This window comes from Heliangelus exortis, chromosome Z, assembly GCF_036169615.1.
Source record: "Heliangelus exortis chromosome Z, bHelExo1.hap1, whole genome shotgun sequence".
NCBI classification, from domain to species: Eukaryota; Metazoa; Chordata; class Aves; order Apodiformes; family Trochilidae; genus Heliangelus; species Heliangelus exortis.
Window position 1 is genome coordinate 22,743,153 of NC_092454.1, and position 24,957 is coordinate 22,768,109.

Sequence of the window (24,957 nt, forward strand, 5' to 3'; positions counted from 1 at the left end):
GATAGATTAGGGCTGGACTATAAAGTACTATGGAAGTAAGGACAAGGCAGTAGAGGTCTGAGAGTCAAGGGAGGGGTGTAAAGGAAGGCACAAATATTTAGATTTTTCCTTGATGTGACAGCCTAGAAAGGAGGAAGGAGATGATGCTGAAGTTACGGGCAACTTCAGTTTGATTTATAGACTGTATCAAGAAAATCACCTTTCACTTACTGAATGCTGTGGCTCCTTGAACCTATCTGAAGAAGTGGTGGTGTTTTGAGGAGACAGAGAGATAGGAATTATGCGTATTTGCCACAGTTTGCTTATTTTAAATCTGTACTTCACAATATTACATTATAGGTGAGGGAGTGTTAACTCTGTTTCTGACCTTTGTGTCAGTGAATTTTGTGTTCAGTTGTTTTAAAATAATAAAAATACACAAAATTAATTCTGTGGTAAGAATCTTTTCTGTTTTGGTGACAATGGTGTGTGTTTCCAGAAAGAAACAGCAAATATGTGTAAGCAGAAAGCTGTGTAACCCAAAATGAAATCTCATTCTGTTGTTTTGGTGCTACATAAGACAGCTAAGAAAAAATACTAGCAAGAACAGTAGATCTTACTTTTGCTTTGATTCTCACCTTCTCATTAGCAAAAAAGGAAGCCAAAAGGAGAAGAGTTTCAAAAAAGCATTAGAATAAACATTGTCTGGGTTAAATATCATGTCATAAATGCAACTGTAGCACACTTGAAAAAATTTGAACCTGGAGTTTCTCAGGAGATTTTTACTTCTGAAATGATCTCTGACTTTATTTGATAGCCTTATTTTGTTCTCATTATAGGTCATTCTTTGGAAAAGTACAGAACAGGACATGATAAGGGTTTGTCAAGAATAAATGAAAAAAACCCCAAAACCAAAACAACAACAAAAAGCCCCTCCTTAAAAACGTGTGACCAGATTTAGTTTAATTATCTTTATTTATAAGGAACAATAAAGGAGTTACCAAATTCTTCACACCTGCTTCATATTTATTATGAAAATTCTTACCTTGTGCGTTAAAATGAGTGCTTTCTCCATCCCATTTTGCAAATCACCAGCCACCCACAGAAGCTAAAAAACACATCTAGCCCAGCATAATAACAATGTGCATTAAAAATCTTATACTAGAAAATAAAGAACTTCAAATCTTTGAAGATGCTACAGAGGCCCCAAAATTATCGCAATTTTCATCACAGATACTAGTTTCTTCTTGGAGGTATTTTCACCTTTGAATCCTTGATTTTCCCCTCTATTCCTAAAGTTGTTTTTTGGCACTCAGTTTCAGAGAGCACTTCTTTGTTGTGGTAGATTTGTACTGTCTTAAGGTTTCATGCCTCACTTACTCATTTTAAATGAGGATTTATACAAGGCCATACCCTTATTCTCAAAGGCAAACATTTTTTTCTTGGGAAAAATATTCTCTGTCCTGTATTTGTAGCCTTGTGTGATGTGCACAACACTTGCTGTGGTGACAAAAAAAAAGATATTCCCAGATGAACAAAATGTATACAAAGAAAAATGACAAGAAGTGGCATCAACACCACAGTGTTTGTTAAACACTGATATTTTATTTTTCCTTTATGCCCCTACAGCATAAGGAGAAGGCAGAAAATACCTCTTGAGTCTACTGTGAAAGCTTACAGGGAGCTGTACAACTTTTAAAAAGAAAAAACTTTTTTTCTATTTAAAACAGAAAAACATGATGGTGAATGCAAGATACATGAAAAGGGAAAGCAGAACGACTTGCACAAAGAATGTGCACTGCATGAAACAGCTGCATTAAGCCCGTTCTGCATGATCAATACAGAAAATTAACCACAGTTTACTGATTGAGTTTTGCATTTCTTCAAGATTCATACTGTTTTTAGGAATTACTGAGGCTGAGATGCATCAGCCTTGTGTTGAAACCATTCTGAAGATGGGGCTTTTGTCTCCGTACTTTGCTTCACTTTTGCATACACCCTGTGTGGAGACAGATGACTTATGGCTCTGAATGTGTTGAGAAGCCAGAAGCTGATGCTTTTGAGTGTGGGTGCATGTAACCTTTGCGTAGGCACATGTGCCTGTGACCTTGGTGCAGTCAGGATACTTAGAGCAGCTATTCTGACAGTCTGTAACCTGACAATACTAATTAACTCAAAGACTATCCCAGTCCACCAGATCAGCAGCTGTGCAACCTTCAGCCTGGCATTCTTAGTATCTGAATACTAGGAAGCAGCAGAAATAGTCTGGTGTAATAGTTGGTAAATTTAGACTCCAAAACTAATTAAAATTAAACCAAACTCACCACAGCAAATGTTTCCATCCTTAACCCTTATCTTTTTTGATAGTAAACTGGGCATTAGTTTCTGGCAAATCATCTTAATTTCCTGTGGGAAAGATTATTGATTATCCAGTCAGGAAACACAGAGGTAAAAGGTGTGATATATCAATACCATTCAAAATTATTATTTATTTCCATTGCTTCTGCAAATTTCTCCACAGTTTCTCAAAAACTCAGAGAAGGATGCTGGGTGTTGACAGACCTTTCATAAAGGAACATTGCACAGTTGTCTTGTGGTGGGGCCACCATTGTCATTCTCTAGTAATTTACCATTGTGCTGTAGTGAAAGATTGTATAGTCAGTATTCGTTACCCACCTGGCCATTGTCGGGGGAATGGTTGTGAGACTGGAAATCTTATTAGCAGCCTTATGATGCCTTTTATTTTAGTGCTTTTTTGCAAACTTAATAAGAAGATCATGCCAAGAGACTAATAAATTATTATGTGCCATGCGGTAGCTGGTCTTTCAGTAAAGCAGTCAAGGAAGGCTCAAGTTCACAGATGCAGCATGTGCATGTTCACCTTGGATGTCAGTAAAACTCCAAGAGACAGTGGGGGTCATCCTAGGGATGTGGACTGTGAATGAGCATGTAAAAAGAGCAGAGGGAATACAAGGCCTCTGCTGCCTTGTGAGTGAAGCAGTTTCTAGCAAGGCATTCTTGGTGCCTTAGTGTTGGATGCAATGGCAGACACATGGTAGTAGAGGTTTCTGGTATGTGAGGTTTTGAAACTCAATATACTAGATCTTCCAGAAACTACGTGAATGTGGTAGTGCTGCACCAAATCTACCTTTTCCAGCTACTGGCGAAAGAACACAGGGATGTGCTATCAACCAAGAATCAGTATTCTCTCCTCTGCCATGTCTTTAAATCTAGGGCATGTTCAGGCCACATTCACACCTGACTGTGGAGTGCAATGGAATAGACATGGCCTGGTGGTCAGTCTGAATTCTTCTATTTATCAGACATGGCAGGACAAGTTTTAAAGTTTTTTAAATTTACTTTAATTCCCTATTAATCAGACGATGAATAGTAGAAATTGAAGCTGTTTTTTATTATGGGGGAGTAGGAGCATGAGTAGGAGTGTCTGATCATTCATGACAGAACGTGGAACTGTCTCAGATGCATCACCACCCATACATATATTTAGGTATATCCCAAAATAGCTAGTTTCCTGACAACAATCAGAGGACTAATTAAGAATGAAGACTGCACTTTCTGTTCCATGCAAACATATGCATGTGAATTGCATATGAAGGCAACTTGTGAGGTACTCTGTAGTGTAGACACCAGAGTGTTGTAGTACAGTCCAGAACAAAACCCACACATTTTCATAGGGAAGGGTCCATAATAAGATAGACAGTTGCTCTGTTGGTTTGACAGTGTAGCTGGGTGTTTGCAATACACAAAATTCTTTCTATTGCTCTGTATTTTATTGTCTGTAGGCACTCACAATGTCTCTATTACGGATGCATGTTCTAGTGACCTGTCTTGGAAGAAAAAAATCTTAAGGAGCAGATCTTTAAAAGACTCTAATCCCTTTTTATTTGTGTAGCCTGGGTGAACAGCTCCTGTACATGAATAATTTGTACCCTGAGGAGGATTCTTGAATTACTTTGTATTAGTCTAGGAAAGTGGGCCTGTTCTCTGCCTGGCTTTTTTGCCCTGGGAGAAGACTAGGAGAACAATAGTTGTCAGTCTCCAAGAGAAGAGCCCAGGCTTCCAGTCACTGCAAGGAAAGCTTTCCTCTTGTACTGCTGTTATCAACAGAACACAAAAATAAAGTCAGATCACTTGACCATATGATTCACACATTCATGATGAACTCTAGGTGACCTTAATCTTCTGTCTTTTTACAGAACTGCCATGCTTCTAACTTAAAATTTCTTCCTTAATATAAGGGTTTTATTTTGATTTGATCATTTGATTTGTTATTTTTATTTTGACCTGAGTGGTTTGCTTCTAAGATTTTAATGGGCTGTACTGGTACAGTCAAGGAAAGATGCATTTGCATGATTGTGAAGACACATTGGATAACCAAATTTGTAACATCCAGATGAACTTTAACCACATAATTGTTAATTAATATTGCTTGTTGATACACTTCCTGTGTTTTCTTTTGCCCTACAAGTATATTCTAAGATTAAAAAGGAAATACTTGCAATTTGGAAATGAGTAGGACTTTCTGCATATGAAAACAAATAATAATCTTGTATTGAGAAAGCTTTGCAACTTCTTTCTGGAATTCAAACTATTCAAACTATTTATGCTATATTTTTAAAATTCTTTAAGTTAGCAAGACTACTCTGAATAAATTGAAGCTCACTGCAACCACATCTGTTATTTAATGGTGGAAAGTCATACTGAAAGCATTTTACAAGGCAGAGGCTAGAACTTGCCTCTAAACAAGCTTCACAGCTTCACATTTTGAAGTGTTTACCTTTATGCATGAGAAATGAATTTGAGTGCATAAATTAAGTTCAGTGTGCCTGCCTGCCAAGATCCTTCAGGACCAAGCAGAACTGAGTATGTGATGTACCACATAACTATTTGCTATTTGCTTTTTTTTTTTTTTTTTCATAGTTGACTCACTCTATCTTTGGTGCTGTAACTGCCCAGAGTTATTTTAAAATCTCTCTAAATTTTTCTTTCTACCCTTTCAGCATGTGACAGTGACCACTGGGGACCTCATTGCAGCAGCCGCTGCCAGTGCAAAAACGGAGCCTTGTGCAACCCCATCACTGGAGCCTGCCACTGTGCATCAGGCTTCAAAGGCTGGCGCTGTGAGGAACGCTGCAATCAAGGGACATATGGAAATGATTGCCACCAAAAATGCCAGTGCCAAAATGGAGCCACCTGTGACCATGTGACTGGAGAGTGCAGGTGTCCTCCTGGATACACCGGTGCCTTGTAAGCAGCAAGTATATTATTTATGAGGCAGAGACATAAGTTCTATATATTGCTAACAGGCTGATTAAGTTTAGGTTAACTTTCAACACTGTGCCATTGGTCTGGCTACTGTATAATGCAGAGAAGCGGGGCTGGTGGCTCAGGAGCAGCTGGGCAAACCATGTTGCTAGACTTTAAGATGTCTACCTGACAAATTCCTCTTGATCTGAACTGCTAAGGAAAGGCCACAAAATGTAGCAGCAGGAGCTTCTTTCTGACCACCTTAAAAGTAGTTTGGCTACAAGTTTGAAAATCACATTGAAATGTGGAATTATTTGGTTTTGTCATTCCAGAACAGACTTTGAGTTTTGTCATGGATGAGCAGCAATCAGTGTAGAGATAAATATTTTTAAGAAGAAATAATGCCTTGATTGCCAGGTCTGTTTCTTTAGATTCGTTGCACGGGTGCTCTACAATTATTCAGTGTGTTTCCCCTTGTGTTGGACTGCTTTCTGCTTCATACTTTTGGCCATAAAGGTTAACAATTGTGTTAAAAAGAAAGAGGTGGCTGGGAAATGGGGTGTGTGCAGGAGTAACTCTTGTCTCTGTTGTACACCACCACCTCCCCAGCTGTGAGGACCTCTGTCCCCCTGGCAAGCATGGGCCACAGTGCGAGGAGAGGTGCCCGTGCCAGAACGGAGGGGTCTGTCACCACGTCACCGGGGAGTGTGCCTGCCCACCAGGATGGATGGTAAAAACACTTTCTGAAATTTCCAAAGTTAAATTTAATTTCTGAAATTAAAACATCCATATTTTGTAGATTTTGAGCAGCGTCAGAAAAGGGTGGCAAAGGGCAATAGCAAATGCAGTCTGTCTGTAGCCAGGAGCAATGAGGGATGTATTTTAGCATAAAGGGATGGAATAAGATACTTGCAAAACCTCCAGTTACTGAAAAACCTTTGGTGCTGCTTTTTTTTACCATGTCAGGTTCTGGGAAGCAAAAGACATAAGTTGTACTGTGATGAAGCTATATCCTTTAGAACGTTCCTGGAAGTCATTAATTTCTGGATATAAACAGATATTATGGGAGGTGACACCATTCTGTGTTTTAGCAGTGGGCTTTGTGCCGGTTTTCATATCTATAGCATGGCACAACCCCCAGACCTTTAGATACTCTGCTAAAGGCACTGACATCAGAAATGGGACACTTAGGACTTTCTAACTTTTTGTCAGTGAGCAGGAAAAGAAGAACTAACCTTGGAGTTGCAAGTAGCCTCCTCTTCTACCAGACTGCCAACTCTGAGCTGGCAAGAAATTAAGTTGGAATGTGATCAAAAGGCCTCAAAGTGATCAAAGCCCAAATAATTTATTTAAATAAATTTGTAGATAATGCTTATCATTAGTATTTAATAATAATGTTTTCTGTTTAAATGTCCATTTGGGTAAAAATCCACGTTTACTGAACTTTTATTTATTTCATGATAATTGGGATATTATATTGAGCTAACTTGTGGCAGAGGTCTGCTTTTTACCAACTAGAGAACATAGATAGAAATTATCATCTCACTGTGTTTGAGTAACAGCACTCACCTGATTGCCTAACTTGGATTACAGCCTTTTTTTATTTTTTATTCCACCTAGGGTAGAAGAGCAAACTTTTTGGTCATAGGACACAAATGTCCACATAAATTCTTGACTCCCTTTATCTGTCTATATACAGCTAATGAAATGAAATAGCATGTGCAGTAGTGAAGTAAAATTTATATTACTATAAGTCTTAACGAATAAATTACTGCAATTAAATTATTTATCCCTTGGACTGATTTTCCATTCCAAGTAGTTAATTAAGCATTTAAGCTCTTTGTTACTGTTAGATTTTTCAGTTCTATGAAGCAAAGTTTTGTTGATATAGCCTTTTGTTGCTTCTCATGTAAAGAAAGCTTTGAGTAGCCAGGTATAAATTCTGCAGTATCTTACATTAGCTGAAATACCTGCAAGTCTTTTTCCTGATGAAATGCGTGTAAATATATTTTTCTTGAAATGGCTTCTTTAAAGTCCTGAGATTTGATGCTCCTCCCACTACGCAGGTGTGATTAATTCCAGGAATCTAAACAGCAGTGCAATTGCTATTGAAGGGAGGCAAACATCGTACCTAAGCTTTTAATATATGCTGCTTTCAATTAAATTAAAAAAAGCTTTTTCTTTCATCAGAAAAAAACCCCCAACTTACCATAAAGTAATAACTGATTTCTACACCACTACTAACTAAAGGGCATTTACAGATATCTTGATACATACTCCTGATAAATATATTGGGAAGAGCTTGACATCAATTAGTCTGAAATGTCTACCTGTTTTCAATGTTGCTTAGAGATAGTTTTTTCATTAGCTTTGGCTTCCAAAACAGGAATACTAGAAGATTATTTGTTTAGTGCTGAAACATACCCTGTGTTTAAAGCTGGAGAAGACTGTTATTTCCAAGATCAGCACTAGACAAGTAATACAAGATCTCCTTGATATTCTTTCATAACAGACCTTTTTTCTTTGTCTGTTCAACATGTAATACCAAATCTAATTTTTTTTAAAAGTTTATTTATTTTTTTATACACACACAGGGCATGGTCTGTGGTCAGCCTTGTCCTGAGGGTCGTTATGGGAAAAACTGTTCCCAGGAGTGCCAGTGCCACAACGGAGGGATCTGTGACTCAGCCGTAGGGCAGTGCCACTGCAGCCCGGGTTACACAGGGGAACGGTAAGGAAACCTCACTTTTGCCTGCTTGCTGACCCTGCAAGGGGGCTGCTATGGCAGAGAAAGTTCAGAAGCTGGTAGAAAGCAGAATGAAAATATCAGTGATATGCTGATAAAGGGTTTTATGAAAGATCACTTTTGCCATGCCTCTTAGCTTATGCTGAGTCACAAGTTTGGAAGTGCCTGTGTGATTATCCTTCTATCAGGAACTGTCTGGTTTTAGGGTTTTCCTGCTGTGGCCTGCGTGCTGGCAGTGTCTTGTGTGTCTTTGCTTGAGTGGGTCACAGGGTGACGCAGTTTGGGCTATGGTGAAGGGGTAGGAGGAAGGCTCTTGGTTTTGTGTGGATGTTGAACAGTCATAATAACAAAGAAGGTACATTCTGTTCCTTTTCAAACTGAGCAAGCTGGAGAATTGTCTCCTAAAGTATTCAGCTCAGATGAAGAAGTGGAACTTCTTTGCTTTTTAACTTGACTGTTAAAAATCCTCTTTGGTAGGTTGGAAAGATCATATAACAACATCATTTTTGAAGGCAGTGGAAAGTGATGAAAGAAGTGGTTTTCTGCATGTTTTAAACAGCACACAACTCATTTGCTGAAGTCAGCAGCAGCTTAATCACTGGGGTCAGTCCAGGGGATCTCTGCCAACAATAGTAGGTATTATAACCATATGCACTTCCCACGCAAGCATTCACAGGACACGGGGAGAGGCTGTGCCAGACATAAGGGGAAAAAAAAAACCTCATGAAGATGAGAAACAGTTAGTTAAGAGTCACTTGGATGCCAAAATTTAATTTGCATCTGTGAAGAAACATCACAGAAGGTGGTAGAGCATTTAAAGAGACAAAGACAAGTTTGCAGGGAAATCAAAGGAATATCCATATTAGAGTCTGTGGACTTCACTACACTGGGCTTTCTAAAAGCAATCAGTATTTTTGTCTTGGAATATAAATCTAACTGATCTGAAATGCTTGCAGCATTGTGATAACTTTTGGAAATATGAGCTACCTCTTTTCCTGCAAAACAGGCTCTATTTTCTGTTCTTTTGTTTTACAGGATACTTCAGGGCAAGAATGGGTATAAGCAAGGGTACATATAGGCCTGCTTCTTCATGTCAATGGACTGGCAAGCCAGGGAAGCATTGCAAAAAACGGGTGGGCATTGACTAATGTAGCAGATCCATAGTAGCAGCCAAAAGGGCTGCTTTTAGACTTACTCAGCTATTCTCCACCTCTGTATGTAACTTCAACAATATTCATCAGATTCCAGGCTGATGGTGACTCCTAGAACTTGGTGATGGAGCAGGACAAAGTAGAACTCCTAGACCATGCAGCAGTTTCTAGGTGATCTGAGTTAGCATAAGGGAATCTTGTTTAAACTACCATTTAAAGTGTTCTGCCTAATAATTTTGGCTTGATAAGTGTACTCACCGTGAAGTGGAAAAGGGTCTTTACAAAGCTAATGAAGATGCGATTTAAAAAGAAAAACAGGAAGGTTAAATTTTGTGTAATTTACATGGGATTCCAAATTATCATTTGGAGAAAAATTGATTCTAAGCTTTATTTGCGTAACTTAGGAAAAATTTAAACAGGTTTATTAGCTCTGTTATTATGCTACATCTCTGAAGAAAAGGGGACTTTATGGCTGACTTCTGTCAGGGCAGAGTTACAAATACTGTGAAACTTCTGGATAACAGTAAGGCAAATACTGCAGAAGCATGAAGAGAATATATATCCCATTTTACTTCTGTCAAAGGTCTCTGATAATCTCTGCTAGATTCAGTTACATTCTACAGTGCTTGTATCACATGTCTTTGAAATTGTCCTGTAATAAACCGGTAGTCATGCCACAAAAAGCCCACAAAAAACCAAAAAAACCCCAAACAAGAAAAAAAGAAAAACAAGTATATAAGAAAAAAGAAAAATTTAAGGAAATTCTTAAATTCTTTGATAGGACTGGAGAAATGAGCAGGCTATAAGGTGACAAAACCATTAATAATGTGCTGTATTATTAAGCAACATTTTTGTACAATCTGTAACTTGGGAAAACTTCCAGGTAGCCAAGTTACAGAAGATGTTACATGCCTGATATCACCCGTTGAGTTCACAGCACACATCTGGACTATAATGGCAGTGTCTTCTCACCCTACAGCTTTGGGATGTAGCTGTTTTGTCTTTTTGTCTACGTCAACATAATGCAGAGTACATAGTATGCTCATATTGAAAAATATGGGGATTTTTTTCTGACACATAAGCTTTGTCATCCTTGGCTCTGAGGGGTGAGCCTGTGCAGCTGAGAGGTCTGCTTTCATAACATAATGAAATATTTTAAGTGCACTTGGTAATGGAGTCTTCAGTAATGCTGTAGTAGTACTGACATTCTGAATTTTAATAATTCACTTATTAAACACAAAGAAGTTAAAGCTGAAACCATCAAACTCTTATTATATTTCTTAAATATAATGCCAAATGAAATTACTGTGCAAAAAAACTCAATAGTAAATCAGTTGCAAGTTTTAGAAGCAGGACACTTAAAACTGTCTGTTAAGTCAGGCTGGACAGCTAAATATACAGTCTGTTTTTCGGGTTAAATAATGTCTTTCATATGTGGAACCTAAAAAAAGTAAGACTATTAACTGAAGTAGCTGTCTTCTAAAAGCTCCAAATGAAAATGGAAAAGTTTGGGGAAGAAGTGTCTTTATTAGGAAATATTTTCTTTAAGGAGCCCCAGATCATAGCTACTCTCCCCACTCTTGGTTGTTAAACTCAAATCTTTACTAATTTTCACTTTCAACTATGAGAAAACTCAGATGAAAAGAAGGGGATTGAGTTCCTGAAGATTTTTCCATGTCAACTGATGAATTTTATCAGGGCAGAGTCAACAGCAACAACAATAAAGTTTTAGAATGAAATTCTGAAAAGAAAGGTTCAGGAAACCTCGTGTTTTGGAAACACATTTAGAAAATCAGAGACTGCTGAGTGTGATTGCCAAGGAACTTCCTGGCGTGAGTATCTCCAGAGGTGTGGGTCTATGCTGGCTGTTCACAATATTGCTAAGGGGAGAATAAAATTCACTTTAAAAACTTATAGATGTATGATTTATTTTCAACAGAATGCTTGAAAATTTATTCCTTCATACTTCGTCTCTGATTTAAGAGGGTTTGGTTTTGTTTTGATTACTGAATATCAAGTGCAGCGGTCTGCGTATGCACATTGTCTCCTTCTCCCTGAGAAGGGCTGTTTTCCAAAGGAATTTGCAGAGCCAACATTTTAATCCTGTCTAGCTGAGCAGCAAAAGAAACCAGAGACAAGTGCTTTTAAATGGGAGGTTCTATAAATTCCTACTCTTCTTATGGGTCTTTTTAGACCAGCGTAAGAGATGCCTTATAAACTGCACTTTCCTTCAGTCTCCGAAAGTTGTAGTTTATGGGAAATGAAACTACTTTTTCTTTATTTGTTTTTCTCACAGATGCCAAGATGAGTGTCCAGTGGGGACTTATGGCGTGCGGTGTGCTGAGACCTGCAAGTGTATGAATGGTGGGAAATGCTACCATATTAGTGGTGCCTGTGTCTGCGAACCGGGATTCACTGGAGAGCACTGTGAAATAAGGCTTTGCCCTGAGGGAATTTATGGTCTCAAGTGTGATAAAAAGTGTCCCTGTCACATGCCAAATACCTGGAGGTAGGCTTTGCAACCCTTTAGCCTGTTTTCTTTTTCTATAGAGAATATAAAAATAGGAATATAATCTGAAAATAAATATCTGCTAATTTTTCTAGTACTTTCATGCAAACTGAACATATAATGTTAAGAGTATTTGGTATTGTTTAACCATATCAAGAAAATATAAACCCATAAAACCTTCTGAATTTTAGTGCTTATAACTATATTTGATCTTAATACTCACCACTGAATTTGGTCTCTGACCCATGAAATAAAAGTAAAGACAAAGTGTGACCTTTGTCTGTATTTATCACATGAATAAATCATTATATTGTTCACTGTATAAAGTCAGTATACATCATACATCACTCACCTATTCTGGTATACTGCGGATGAGAAATAACTGAATTAAAATAAATGGATGTCTAGTCTTATGAGCTAGGCATGGGAAAAGAATGCATTTTTCTTTCTCTAAACATATAAAAGAATTGCTGTAGGTGACTGTTCTAATACAAAATTCCCAAGGCCTTACTGATAGCAAATGCAGGTTTCAGAAATACTTTTTTTGGTCATATTCTTCCAGAAAGAAGGTGAAATCTGATCTATGGAAATTGAATGAAAATAGTTTTCCAGTTGGCTTACCTTTTACCATCTTTCCTTGTTCAGGTGGTAATGAGACCTGAGTTTTATGTGTCATTGAGGATTTTACAGTATCGCACCACATTGTTATGAAAAATCTGAAAACTAGCTATTTGGAGACAAATTTTCAGCTGTGAGGGAGGAATGTCAGATGTCAGTCGAGGCAAGCCAAAATATTTATGGAACATTTCTGGATAGCTTTCTCTTGTTACAAAACATAGTTCCTCTTATAAAATACTTTGGTCATTGTGCATTCACTTACACATTCACTTACACATTCACTTACACTTGATAGTATCACTAATCACAATGCCTTAGATCAGATTTGTGAGTATATTCTAAATTTTTGCTGTTGAAAATAGCTGTGAAAGAAATTTGCAGAAACTATTGGCTGTCATATAGAATGCTGCTGTGTGTTTTATCTAAGATGCACTACTTTTTTATGTACATACACCAAAAGCCATTAGTCAGAATTTAGCAGTGATGTTAAAGCATTCAAGCATATCGATGGAAATGCCTATTCTTTTAGGCCTCTTTGAAGAATTACTTTGTGTATCATCTGAATTGTGCAAATATACCTTTTTTTGATAAACCATGTGACAGCAAACTGAATTATTTTCTCCTTCCATATTCTTTAATATTCATGTGCTTGCACTTCTGTTTATCCCACGTACTCGAAATATCTTTTGAAAAAATATAGGGTTTATGACATAAGATTATGTAATTCATTCTTTGTGCAGTGCATCCAAGAATAAGTGGCACCATAATGCTGACCTATCTGGCTCTCAGATTAAGCTAGTAGACCAAATACTATTGTATTACGAATTATGGTTAGCTGCTTTCCTGAAAATTTGTCTGCAGACAGTTGTAACAGCCCTCTTTGACAGGGGTGAATTACACTGCATAGTATTTCTGATATTACAGGGATTATTTCTGATTCATGTTCAACACAGCTGTTCCTTCATTTATACTGCTGGAAGACAGCTTGTGGTCAAATTTGATCACAAATGTTCACATGTAAACAGCAGCATATGGCTGGTCTTTTTTTGAACATTTTCCCCATCAGAAAGCATTCAACAGCCCTGTAGGTGTGGGAGCATCATGCAAGGGCATGATGATCTCTGAGGAAAACAAAGGTTTTCATAACTTCACAAGTGTGTGTTTCATATATAGGTTCCTTCTCCCTGGTCAGGAAGTGATTAGACCAACAAATAACAGAAATGCCATAGACAAAGCTCCCAGCAGACACTTCATGCTATATTTTGAGAAGCCACTTGTGACTGGCTCTCTCCATATCATATCAGTCAGCCTCACTCCTTACTTGCCTACCACAGGTACTATTTGGGCTGGCTGTAGCTGAAGAATCTTCTTCATGTCACTAAACAACTCAGAAGCAATCTAACAACTTGTAATCCCAGGGGATAAAAAAGAAAGTTCAATTCCTCTTCAAATACACTTTGTGTTTCTGTATTTGTCTGTATCCTAACAGCATACTGTTAATACTCCTAAGGGCCTGGATATCATAAAAACATTTTTTCATCTGGGTATGATCACTTGTTCAGATATCCTCAAAGGGATTTTGGGTGGGCTAAGCTATATGGATTTCATTGCTGTGTTGCTTGTTGGCATCTCCTGGGGATGAAAGGCAAGCCCATCCCTGTTCCTAGTTGTATCAGCAGTCTTTATTAAATACTTCATAGAGAGCTGAAGCATTTGAGAGATTTTATTTTTGTGGGGCCCAGAGGACAGCAGCAGGTAACAACACATTTGTGTCAAGAGTTTTTTCACAAGTGATGCTTCTCTATTGCATCTTTTGATATATATGAAAGGATTTGAGCTACAGGGCAAATCAGAGATAGACCTCTGTTCTCCATGACTAGGTGACACAATTGAATTTTCCCTTTTTAATTGTTAGTCAAGAAAAAACTAGAGTGAGCACTAGCTGGCTGAGACTAAGACCCCATAAGCCACTTCCACAGTGTGGTATCATAGCGGTGCTGGGAGCTGGTGTAAGCAGACCCATACGTCCCTGCCACATCCATCCACAGTTTGTGAGGCTTACAGAAACTTGCCAGTCTGAAAGTTTGCAGGAATGCACAAAAAAGACCTTAGTCTGCCTTCATCAACATAATTTTTGTACAGGAGAATTCTAGCTTATATCACTTTTAGACTGGGTTTCGTTACACCTGTTAATCACTCAAATAATGTAAAAACAGCAGACTGTAGCTGTATATTTATCAAGGTTTACAAAAAATGTTTGTCCTACCTGTGTTACAACATATGCACTGGCTGCAGGTTGATCTCAAAGCTAAATTTGAGATGTCCCTGGCTGTTTTTTCTGGTAAGCTCTTTCTGATCATTTTTTTCTACTGCTTCACACCCTTGGTAAGATCAGCTGGGATCCTTTGTATCACCAACTATTTTGGTAAAGTTCAGGCTGGGATTAGGTTTTATGAAGGACATGAGCTTTAGTGGTGTCTCTTTTGTTTCATTCATGCTTATTTCATTAATCTAGGTGTGTTTTTAAAGTTATAGTTAGGGTAGCTGTTGTATTTTTCAAATGAACTTGTATGTACATGTAGAAGATCTTTTCATGGAAATTTTGTATTGCATAGGATGCTACAGAATTTAGTTGGATATTGTAATAGTAAAAAACCTATATAAATCACAGGAGAATCACTAAGTTCACCCAAGTCTTTCAAATATATAATATCAACTACCTGCAATTATTTTTTGTCACTGTACAGAGTAGGGTTGTATTTCCAGAGAGTGTGAACAAAGACCAGAAATAAAAGCAAATGTACTGGCAGTATCTCTCAACATCTCTATTTCCATCTCTTAATATATAAACCTTATTGCCAATTAAGCTAACGACATGAGAACCCATCAAAAGGCTTGAGAAGTGCTACAGTTTCCTACATCAAATTATAAATTACAGAATACTAATTTTGGTGTCAATCAATATCTGTGCAAGTATACCTTAGTAACACTCACCGGGGGTGAAATGTCAATGCCTCTGCTTCATACCCAATGCTTATTCATGTGTGCAGTCTTCCCTTCTCCTGAAAGGAAAAAAACCACCCAAAAAATTCTGTCTTAAATTTATGTCTTAAGATGACATTATAACCAATTTTTTGTTGTAAATATATTCTAATTAATTACCTAATGACTATTCATTTATGAACCGAAAAATCTTCCACATTCCATGCTGTGTATTTTTCTACTGATTAGATACATGAGAAATGTATTAAAAATATCACTGGATTTCTACACAAAATTAGGAATAGGGGAAAAATCTTATTATCTTGGTGCATCATGTGTTTATGTAATTTTGCATGTATTTTATATGAGATCCATTTCAACTTATTTTATGGCAAGTATACTTATAGCTGAACAAGTAACCAGGGCCATTTACTATGAACACCATGAATGAACTACTTCTTCAGACCTTTCCTCTCACTTTATGTAAAGCATCTTAATACTATTGAAGATATTTTACTACTTTCAAGACACCCAAAACCTTATCTGTATGCAATAATATATAGAAAGCAGGATACTACATAATGGCATTCCAGCTCTTATAATTCATACTTTCCTTGATCAGTAGTATGTTGTAAATTGGTTGCATCTGGCAACAGGAAGCTCATTTGTGGTAAGAGTAGTCCTCAAAGTTCAAGAGCAATTGCAAGTAGTACTGCATTCCCTTGTTATATTGCAACTGTTTCAAGTAATATTGTTACATATGTTGTAGCACCTAAAAGTCCAGGAGATATTTTTCCAGACTTCCAAATGGTCAGAAAAACACTCAGTTTCAAAAACATGCCCACACAAGGAGTCAGCAAATACTGCAAAATCCGTCTCTTGTCATGGGTCGTTTAATGTTACTGGACGACGACACGTGTTGTTTTTTTTCCAGCACACTTAAAAGAACTTCACTTCAATCAGTGGTGGGCAAATATCTTTAAACAGTCTTCCCATTGTAAATATATCAGATTTGGATATTAAGGCTTTCCTTTGGTGAGAGTTAAGCAAGTGCGTTGTCTGCCAGAGTGCTACAGAGTACCCCATTGTGTCCACTTTTCCAGCACATACATCTTTGCACAGCTGATGATGTCCATTTGTTATGAGGCAACAGCTGTCTGACTGGCCCTTCAATGAAACTGCTGTTCCAGGTAGAGACAGCTGGTCTGCCACCAGGTATGGCTAACACAGGGGAGATAATCTCCAAAAAGCTACTGCTCTGATGGTATATCTGGCTTCTGCCCAATGCAAACGATCTTGTCCAGTTCCTGGATAGATGCCAGTTTTCCTCTTTTCAGCCAACAATGTAAAGAGTAGACTGTGCTGGCTACTTACTGGGTGCTATATTATTATAGCTTGTCTATAATAGCTGGCTGCTTATTGGGTGCTATATTGTTTTATCAAAGCATCCTATTTCTCAGACAACAGGCTGCTGGTTTTGGCCAGTTTTATTAAAAATGATCCTCTTGTATTTGAAGTGGGAATATAACAGTACATTTTAGGGAATTTAATGGCCTTATAGCCTTAATATTTGTAACCATGGATATCTGTTTTATAGTAAAACCTGTGTTTCAGATAGGTTTTTTTTCCTACTAGCTATAGAAAAATTATAACTTTTCTTTTCTTTCCATGTCCTCCCAAAATGTTTGTATGTTGTATGAGTAATGATGTTATGTTTCTTAACTTAGTTTTACATGCTTTGGTGTATACATATGCAAACCCCTTTGCTTTATAGTTTGGGGAGTAAAACCATCTCTATGCATAGCGTACAAGACCCTTTATGCAACCTAGCTGTAATAGCTTTTCTTCCTCTGGAAAAAAAAATATTGCTATCACATTTAGTCCTGAATTATTTATTCTTTCATTCCCTCCTGGCAGCTGTCACCCTATGTCTGGGGAATGCTCCTGCAAGCCTGGCTGGTCTGGACTCTACTGCAATGAGACATGTTCCCCAGGATTCTATGGCGAGTCATGTCAGCAGATCTGCAGCTGCCAAAATGGTGCTGACTGCGATAGTGTGACTGGAAAATGCACCTGTGCCCCTGGATTTAAGGTAAATACGTCTCACTTTCACAGTCTGTTTCTGACTCCACTGTCTTTAGTTAAGTGCCAAATTATTAAAAGTGCCAGTGTCCTTTCTCCACCACAGTGAAAGAGAGGGAAGGAAATTTATGTACCTTTGGGTGAGTTATAAAACCCTGAAAAGGAAAAATTTGTGGTTTGTTCTGAGTACTAAAGTGAAGCCATTTTAAGAAAGAAAAGTTAATTGCTTTATAAGACAATGTTAAGAATGAGGGTATGCTGCTGAGGTATATATAGAGAAGAACAATAGGTTTCAGTAATTATCTTGTTGCACTAACTTCTTGTGCTCCATCCAGAGAAACTCTAGACAAAAGCATGTGTTTTTATAATTCAGGACAGATTATTCTGCAGCTTTTACACAGGTTTGCTGTTACCTGCACATGGGATACTAATCTAACATAGAAAACATTTTTCAGTATGGCTGTTCTTCTAGGAATAATAACTGTGAAAACCTAAATTTAAAATTAATGCATAAAAATGTTATATATCACATTATTATCCATTTACCACTTGTCTTCCAGTGTTTTGTTTTCATAAAGAGTTTCTTTATTGCTGAACTTAGTGTCTGTTGACCTTAACAAGTACTGTTGGCTATGTGACCTGAGCTCTCACAGTAGCTAATAGAAAACTAATGCTCACTATATATTTAAAAAGCATGTAGAGCTCCCTCTCCCTTAAAATCAGGATGACTTAATGACAGCCTAGGACAGTCATGGGTTGTATGTTTTCTGGCTTTCATAGCACCTGAGCCAATCTAAGCCCAATTCATTAGTTGTACTGCCTGAACCTCCTGAAATGGAAATTTAGACTATATTTTTTTATAATTCAGGGGGCTGCTTGTGGTACTCCTTGTCTTCCGGGGACATACGGAGTAAACTGTTCATCTGTGTGCAACTGCAAGAATGAAGCCATCTGTTCACCAGTAGATGGTTCTTGTGAATGCAAAGCAGGTAAGCATCTCCTCTGATTAAGTTTCTTTTGCCATAATCGTAAAATGAAATTGAAGTTTTAGAAGTAGAAAAGAATAAAGAGAATAGACGTAGACCACCTTGAAGGCCTCATCTCTAGATACTTTCTGCTTCTGCTGTTCTGTGAGGGAGCAACTAGATGTATCTGTACCTCACATTTACCTCACATTCGTTTTCTCTCGAGAGCAGTTTTCAGCAGGCTGGATACCATGGCTAGGTAAATTACTAGTTTTTACCTTCAGGTGACCACTTGTCTCTTGTGACAGTGCTATGGTCTGCTGCAAGGACTAGTTTTGCTGTCTATCTGACCTTAGCCTTCCTAGTCAAAATAACCTAGCCCTGTGTCCCCTCAGCCTGGATGAACACCACCTCTGGCTGCCACCCTCACCCCTCTCAGCATCACAGAGGCACAGACTTCTTCCTGCCAGTCTGGCAAAGATACTGATATCTCCTTGCAATTTTTGATATTCAAATACTCTTTTCTGCAGCAATTATCTGAAAAAACCTTGCCTAAATCCCTTCCCAGCTTGTGCCCTCTACTGTTCTCTGCTTCTGTGAGGAAGTTTCTGAACCTCCCAGTATTTGTGCAACCAGAATCATGCTCCTTGGCCTCTGTGCCTGGCCCTCTCCTCCCAGAAGTGATTCTGATGGTCAGTGTACCTCCACTGCAAACTGTATGTGCCTGCCCAGCTCTTTTTCTGCCAGCAGCACATTCCTTTGGCTGGAGCAAGAGTATTTCAAGATGTCCTCCAGTTGTGGTTCTGCATAGATCTTCTTCCATATAAAGGCCTGCACATCCACATGGTGTTCCTGTTTAATTGAAAATGTGCTCCTAAACTCCATTTAAAGATCTGCTTTTGTGATCCACCTGACCACTTTTTTTACTTCTGCTGTGAGGAAGGATTTAAAGTTCAGCATCCCTCAGCTGTGATGCTGGATTGCTGAGAAAAAATGGGCAAGCTGTTCAACACTTCCATGCAAATCCCGTGCCATATTGAAGACCCCCTGTCTAAAGATGTTTTTTCTGAAAATACATGGAGGTTGAGACTCAGGGAGAAGTGTCATAAGTTACCTAGAGAAATAGCTACTGAATTTATCAGGGACTGGTAAAATTTAATCAGTCACGTAGCAAATATGGAGAATTTCCAGCTTCTACTCTTGCCAGAGTCACAGAGTAGATTCAACTCTGATAAATAGCTAAGTAGCTACTGCTAAATTGTATGGAGAAAAAAATATCACTTGAGCTGTGCATAGTACTATGTTCTTGTGTTCATCATTCAGTTTTAGTCATCCTATGATGAAAAAGGAAATAAAAACTAAATTAAACTAAATCCAGATATTTGCCATGTAAATGAAGGAAATTTAGAAATCCTGAAAAGAAAATTGAGAGAGAGTGTTTCAATTTGCTAGCTAGTGTATAACTTTTTGTTTTTTCCTCAAATGAACCCTAAAATCAAAGTTATCAATCCAGGGCACGAGGCAGCTTGGTTTCAATACATGTGTTTTGCACAGTCTATTGATTAGGCTCAGTGCAGAATTAATTTTCCCTTTGCTTACTGTAAACAAGGTACAAAATTAGAAGATTGGCAGCTTGGCTTGAATCATTGCTGATGATAACATATGACTGGTTCATACCATTACTCTTTTATCCAATAGATGATCACAATTAAAAATACCTATTTACATTTCTGTCTATCCACTGCACAGTCCACAAATCATTGCTATCAGGCATAATCAGTGGCGAATGCTGCATTTTAGAACCATTTTTCATTATATTAATTTTGCATTTGCAGAGAAGTACAGAAATAATCTAAAAGGTCTTCTGTGTATCCTTGGAAAAATAAGGCTTACACACTACTTTTTTGTTTTCTTCTTCTGTGTCCTTGAGATTTCTGTTAAAACCATATTGCAGAAATGTCTCTATTGAAGAGTTGTGGAAGAACTATGAAAGCAGCAGCTTAAGTCTAGGGAAAAGATTCCTAATTTTTTTCTGGTTACGCCTTAAAACTTTGAGTGCAGTTTAGTTCTTCTCAGTGAAATTTCAAGGTGTCTCTGTTTTCATTTCAGATCACCCATCAATTGCTTTTCTATGTTGGCACCCATCTGCAAATATATGCTGTGCACAGATGTTAAAAGGTGCCCTTGAGCACCTCTGTTCAAACCTGGACAAGCCTTCAGCTGGAACTGCTGATACTAGCCTGTGGTTAATACTACCCTGGTATTGCACATGTCCAAGAGAGGCCACATGATTAATGGAGAGAAACCTGTCATGGGAGAGGAATGATGGAAGACCTGATTCATTTGTCACTTTCTTACTTTTGGCAGGTTGGCATGGTGTAGACTGCTCAATAAACTGTCCCAGTGGTACCTGGGGACTTGGCTGTAACTTAACTTGCCAGTGTCTGAATGGAGGGGCTTGCAATGCTCTGGATGGAACCTGTACCTGTGCCCCAGGCTGGAGAGGAGAAAAATGTGAACTCCCTTGCCAGGTAGCTTAATAATTCCACTGACTTTTGCACTGTAGGATAACACTGAGCAGGCAGACACTCCCATCATTCTTTTGACTCTGTGATGGTAAGTCCCTAAGGAGCACTGCACATGGTAGCCCATGTACAGCTTGGTTCAAGATCAGGGACATTCACCAACAGTTCTTCTGAAGAGTAAGAACTCTGCTGTATAGCACCCCAAAGCACGCAGAAATGACTACACAAAATGAAGATGTGTAGGTGGACACTTTTTCTACTTTTGCAGTGTAAAGTTGGACCTCAGACATTTCACTGGCTCCTTTAAATATGTTGGAAAACACAGAACCAAAATTTTCACTGTATCAGCATGAAATGCTATCCAAACTGCATCTGTTAAACTATTTTAAGTAAAAATGGTGAGGGAAAAATTGTACAAAAAAAGGAAAAAAGCCACATCAAAAGACATAATTTATATTACATTTGATTATATCTGTGGTACAGTATACATGACCTTGTTTGAACTTCTCATGTCTGAGAAGGCACTTACTTCCCAGCCCAATGACACATCTTTGCCTTCCTGTTTGGGCTCCAACTTCCATTATGTCCAAGGCTTTGAAAACTGAGATCAGGAATATAATTTGAAAAATGAGAAAGAATTGTGTTGATAAAGGCATGCTCCTCATCTGTTTTGTTCCACCTTGTAATCTATAATTTGGGGAAGCCCTAAAAAGTATAATTTTCAAATTGGTAAATTTTAAATGGTAAAAATGGTAAAATCCCAAAGTGATTTGGTTTGTTATGTAACTTTTGCTTTCAGTTGCATTTCATATACATAATGTGAAATATTTCTGAAAAATGGGGTTTCACATCTCTTCCAGTTATGGACTTCAATCTTCTAGGAACCACTTAACAAACTTCACTTTTTAAATAGTCTTCTTTTTGCCCTCCTTGTCAATCTCCATGGAGAGATTCCATTCTCTTTTGGAATACTGTCTGCATTGTAGGTTGTTGGCTTAGTAAAATGATAAAGGAATCACCTGAACTGAACATAAACCTTGTAAATTCCCTTCCATATCACATTCAAGCTTGTGTCATTTTGGACTAACTCTTCTGAACAGTAATATAGTAGGAGTAGCTGAACTACAGCATAAAGCTGGAAATCACATTTATTTTGAATGAAAATTTTTTCTGTTGAACTGCCCTCAGACTACTCAGAAGTTATTTTTTGGACTTGTTTCTGGCTTTAAGTTGAGATACAGCATACACCGATACAGTAAGTAAAGTGGCAAACAAATTCTAAAATATTCTGGAAAGATTATTAGAGTCCCATATGTGCACATTTATGCAGTTTTCCCAATGAAGAATCTTCATGAGAAGAATTTAATTTTTCTTTTTTTCTAAAGCAGCTTTGTTTATCACTTAGTGTTTGATTCTGAAGGATGATGAGATCTCCCAAGCTCCATTAGCTCTTCCAAAGCTGACTTATAAAAAAAGATAGGTATTGGCTCATGGCATGTCTTTTGCTGTTCCAAATTTAGCAAAATAATGCTTAAAATAATTTCTTTATCAGATAATCTAGCATGCCTGCGCTCCCTGTCTTGCTTTCTTTGTCTGTGTCAAATGATGTCAATGATCATTTACATTCCTCAAATTTCTACTCTGCCTATTCAGAAATTCCTATTTCTTTTCAGCAGGATAAACAGAAAATTAAATCAAATCAAATGTGTCCAGTGTTGTCTGATTTTTTTTCCTTTTTTGAGCACAGAGTTTATTAAATCAGTGAACTTTGGTTTGTTTCAGTAACTACAGAAAATTAATACCAATGTCCAGACTGTTACTCAAGATGTGACTGAAGTTTGGACTTCAGTCCAAACACATAACAAACTAAAAATACCACTTTTCAAGAACATATTTGAAGATTTGCTTTCCAAATCTGGTCATATGCAAAGAAAATGCCTAATCTTTCATTTTCTCTGTATAAAAATAAATTTTTGTGGTGAGAAAAAGTTACTTGTTATACTCAAGTAATGTAAGAGTTAGTTGTATGTGAGACTTGAAAGACTGGGAACTGAATAGCTAAATCCTGTGGAAATCAGTAGAAATAGAGACATAAACATCATAGAAGACCAGATTAATTTTTGTATAGGTCACATTCTGATTTTTAATGTGACTGAGCCCAATTTTTAGCCTTGAATTTAAAATATTTGGTTTTAAGCCTGACATGTTTTTTCCTTTTTTGTTTGCTGTGGGCAAGACCAGAAATATTACTGTAATTTATCCTGACTTTTTTTCCATGTTTTTTTGATTTGGTTTTGTCACTCTTCCTTTAAGGTCCATTTACTGATGTACTTTGCAATTACGGCAAAATGTATAGGCCACCTTCTATGGGAGAAACAGAAAAGGCAGATTCATATGTTTAGATGTAATTTCATAAAAATCAGCTGTGCTTTTTTAGAACAGCTGAATACACCAAGAGGGGTGTTCTTTAATTTCTCTTGTTGCTAAGAAAAATGTCGAATAGCCAAAAAATGAGTTTATTTTGTGTAACATCTCACAGCCAAAGAGTTTTCCTTCGTAACATTGTGCATAATCTAGTAATAAAAAATTCTACGAAGAATTCTTAATCAAAAGTATGTGATACTGTTTGCATTATTTATGGAATAAACTTCACACCAAAGATATATTTTATTGTGATATTTTTTTACTCTTTTTAAAAAAATGTGGCTTTATGCGTCATCCTTGTTGACCAATGCATAGAGAGCTCAGGGCCAGAGGCAGAAACGAGACTGAACCGCATTCCCATCAAGGGAGCCTCAAGTTCTGGAGTAGAAACTCAGATCTAAGGGAAATTAAAGGCACAGTACAAAAAAGCTTTCCTTGCAGCCTCTTGGAGTATAAGTTACTGTGTTCTGTATCACTGTTGCTAGGCCTCTAAGTCTCAAGAGAACATAATTAATTCTTGCCCTCTTAAATGAAAGAGTGAAAATGTAGGACACTGAAATGTTCCAAAATCCAGAAGTGCTTTATATTACAAAAGAAGATTACAGATTCAGGAAAGATCTCTGGCTTCTTTTTGAGGCAGAGTGACCAGAATTTGTTCTCCAGTAACTTTGTGTTGTCATTCTTTGTTTTTCTTTGTTGCTATAGGACGGCACATATGGTCTGGACTGTGCTGAACGCTGTGACTGCAGCCATGCCGATGGTTGTCATCCCACCACGGGTTACTGTCGCTGCCTGCCAGGATGGTCAGGTACAAAAGAGATGGCCATGAAGGACACTGGGGGTTTCCACCATGGTGGGACTTGATCTTGCCTTTTGATTTTGTGGGTAGAGGAGGAGTATGTGGAGTTGGAAGAAGAAAAGTGCCAGTTCTGTGGCGCCTGTGAAAATGGAAAATATGTTGAGTGCAAAAAACTTGGAGGAGAAGAGGAAATCTTGAAACTTGGGCACCTCTGCAGTATGATTGTGCATGAAAGTGCTGAAAAACTCTAAATACTTGAGATTGTGCTGGCAGCTCTGATATGTAAAACGTCATATCCAAGAACTCTGAAAGCTTTGCTTAGGCAGCCAAAAAGAGGGTAAACTGCAGAACCTGTGCTGCCATTTCAGTATCTTGAAATTTTACAAAAAAACCCCAAGTTTCTCTGAACATATTTTGTTCTGTATGAAAATTGTTGCACTTTTTTTTCTCAGTTTCTCCAGCTTTTTTTTTGTGGTTTTAAGAACTATATTATTTACTTATTCATCAAAATTTGTGTTTTACACTATTGTTGCATTCTTTTGTTAGTGGAAAGCAAGCTTCTCTAAAAACATGATGAAGAAGAAGAGCTGTGCACAAAAGCAAGCTGTCATGAAATATTCCCTTTATTGTTAGGGGTATTTTTAGTTCTTACTCAGATTTCTAAGCTCAAAGTTGTGGTAAAACTGTTCAAACTTCATTAAGGATTAATTGAGTAAAAATTACTCTCAGACTGTTCTGGACTTCGTGTCTCACTATAATAATGTAGTGTTTCAAGGGAGAGATTTCATGTTACCTGTGTGTATTGATTCCTTCCATGTAATAATGAGAATTTGACATGAAAAATACACCTTAAGTGAGCAAAGCATGTTTTTGCTGTGGGATGTATTCCTCAGATACAATCTTTACTGA

The 24,957-nt window shown here is 37.6% G+C and overlaps 1 protein-coding gene across 2 annotated transcripts in view; it reads left to right on the top strand.

Moving 5' to 3' along the window:
• Positions 1-24,957, top strand: part of MEGF10 (multiple EGF like domains 10) — a 74,114-nt gene that overhangs the window by 18,969 nt on the left and 30,188 nt on the right. For both annotated transcript variants that reach the window (XM_071730524.1, XM_071730525.1), the window contains exons 5-12: positions 5,001-5,247; positions 5,857-5,977; positions 7,842-7,978; positions 11,441-11,653; positions 17,171-17,345; positions 18,204-18,324; positions 20,668-20,831; positions 23,955-24,057. In XM_071730524.1, coding sequence (XP_071586625.1) covers positions 5,001-5,247; positions 5,857-5,977; positions 7,842-7,978; positions 11,441-11,653; positions 17,171-17,345; positions 18,204-18,324; positions 20,668-20,831; positions 23,955-24,057 — 1,281 coding nt within the window. The remainder of the gene's footprint in view (positions 1-5,000; positions 5,248-5,856; positions 5,978-7,841; positions 7,979-11,440; positions 11,654-17,170; positions 17,346-18,203; positions 18,325-20,667; positions 20,832-23,954; positions 24,058-24,957) is intronic.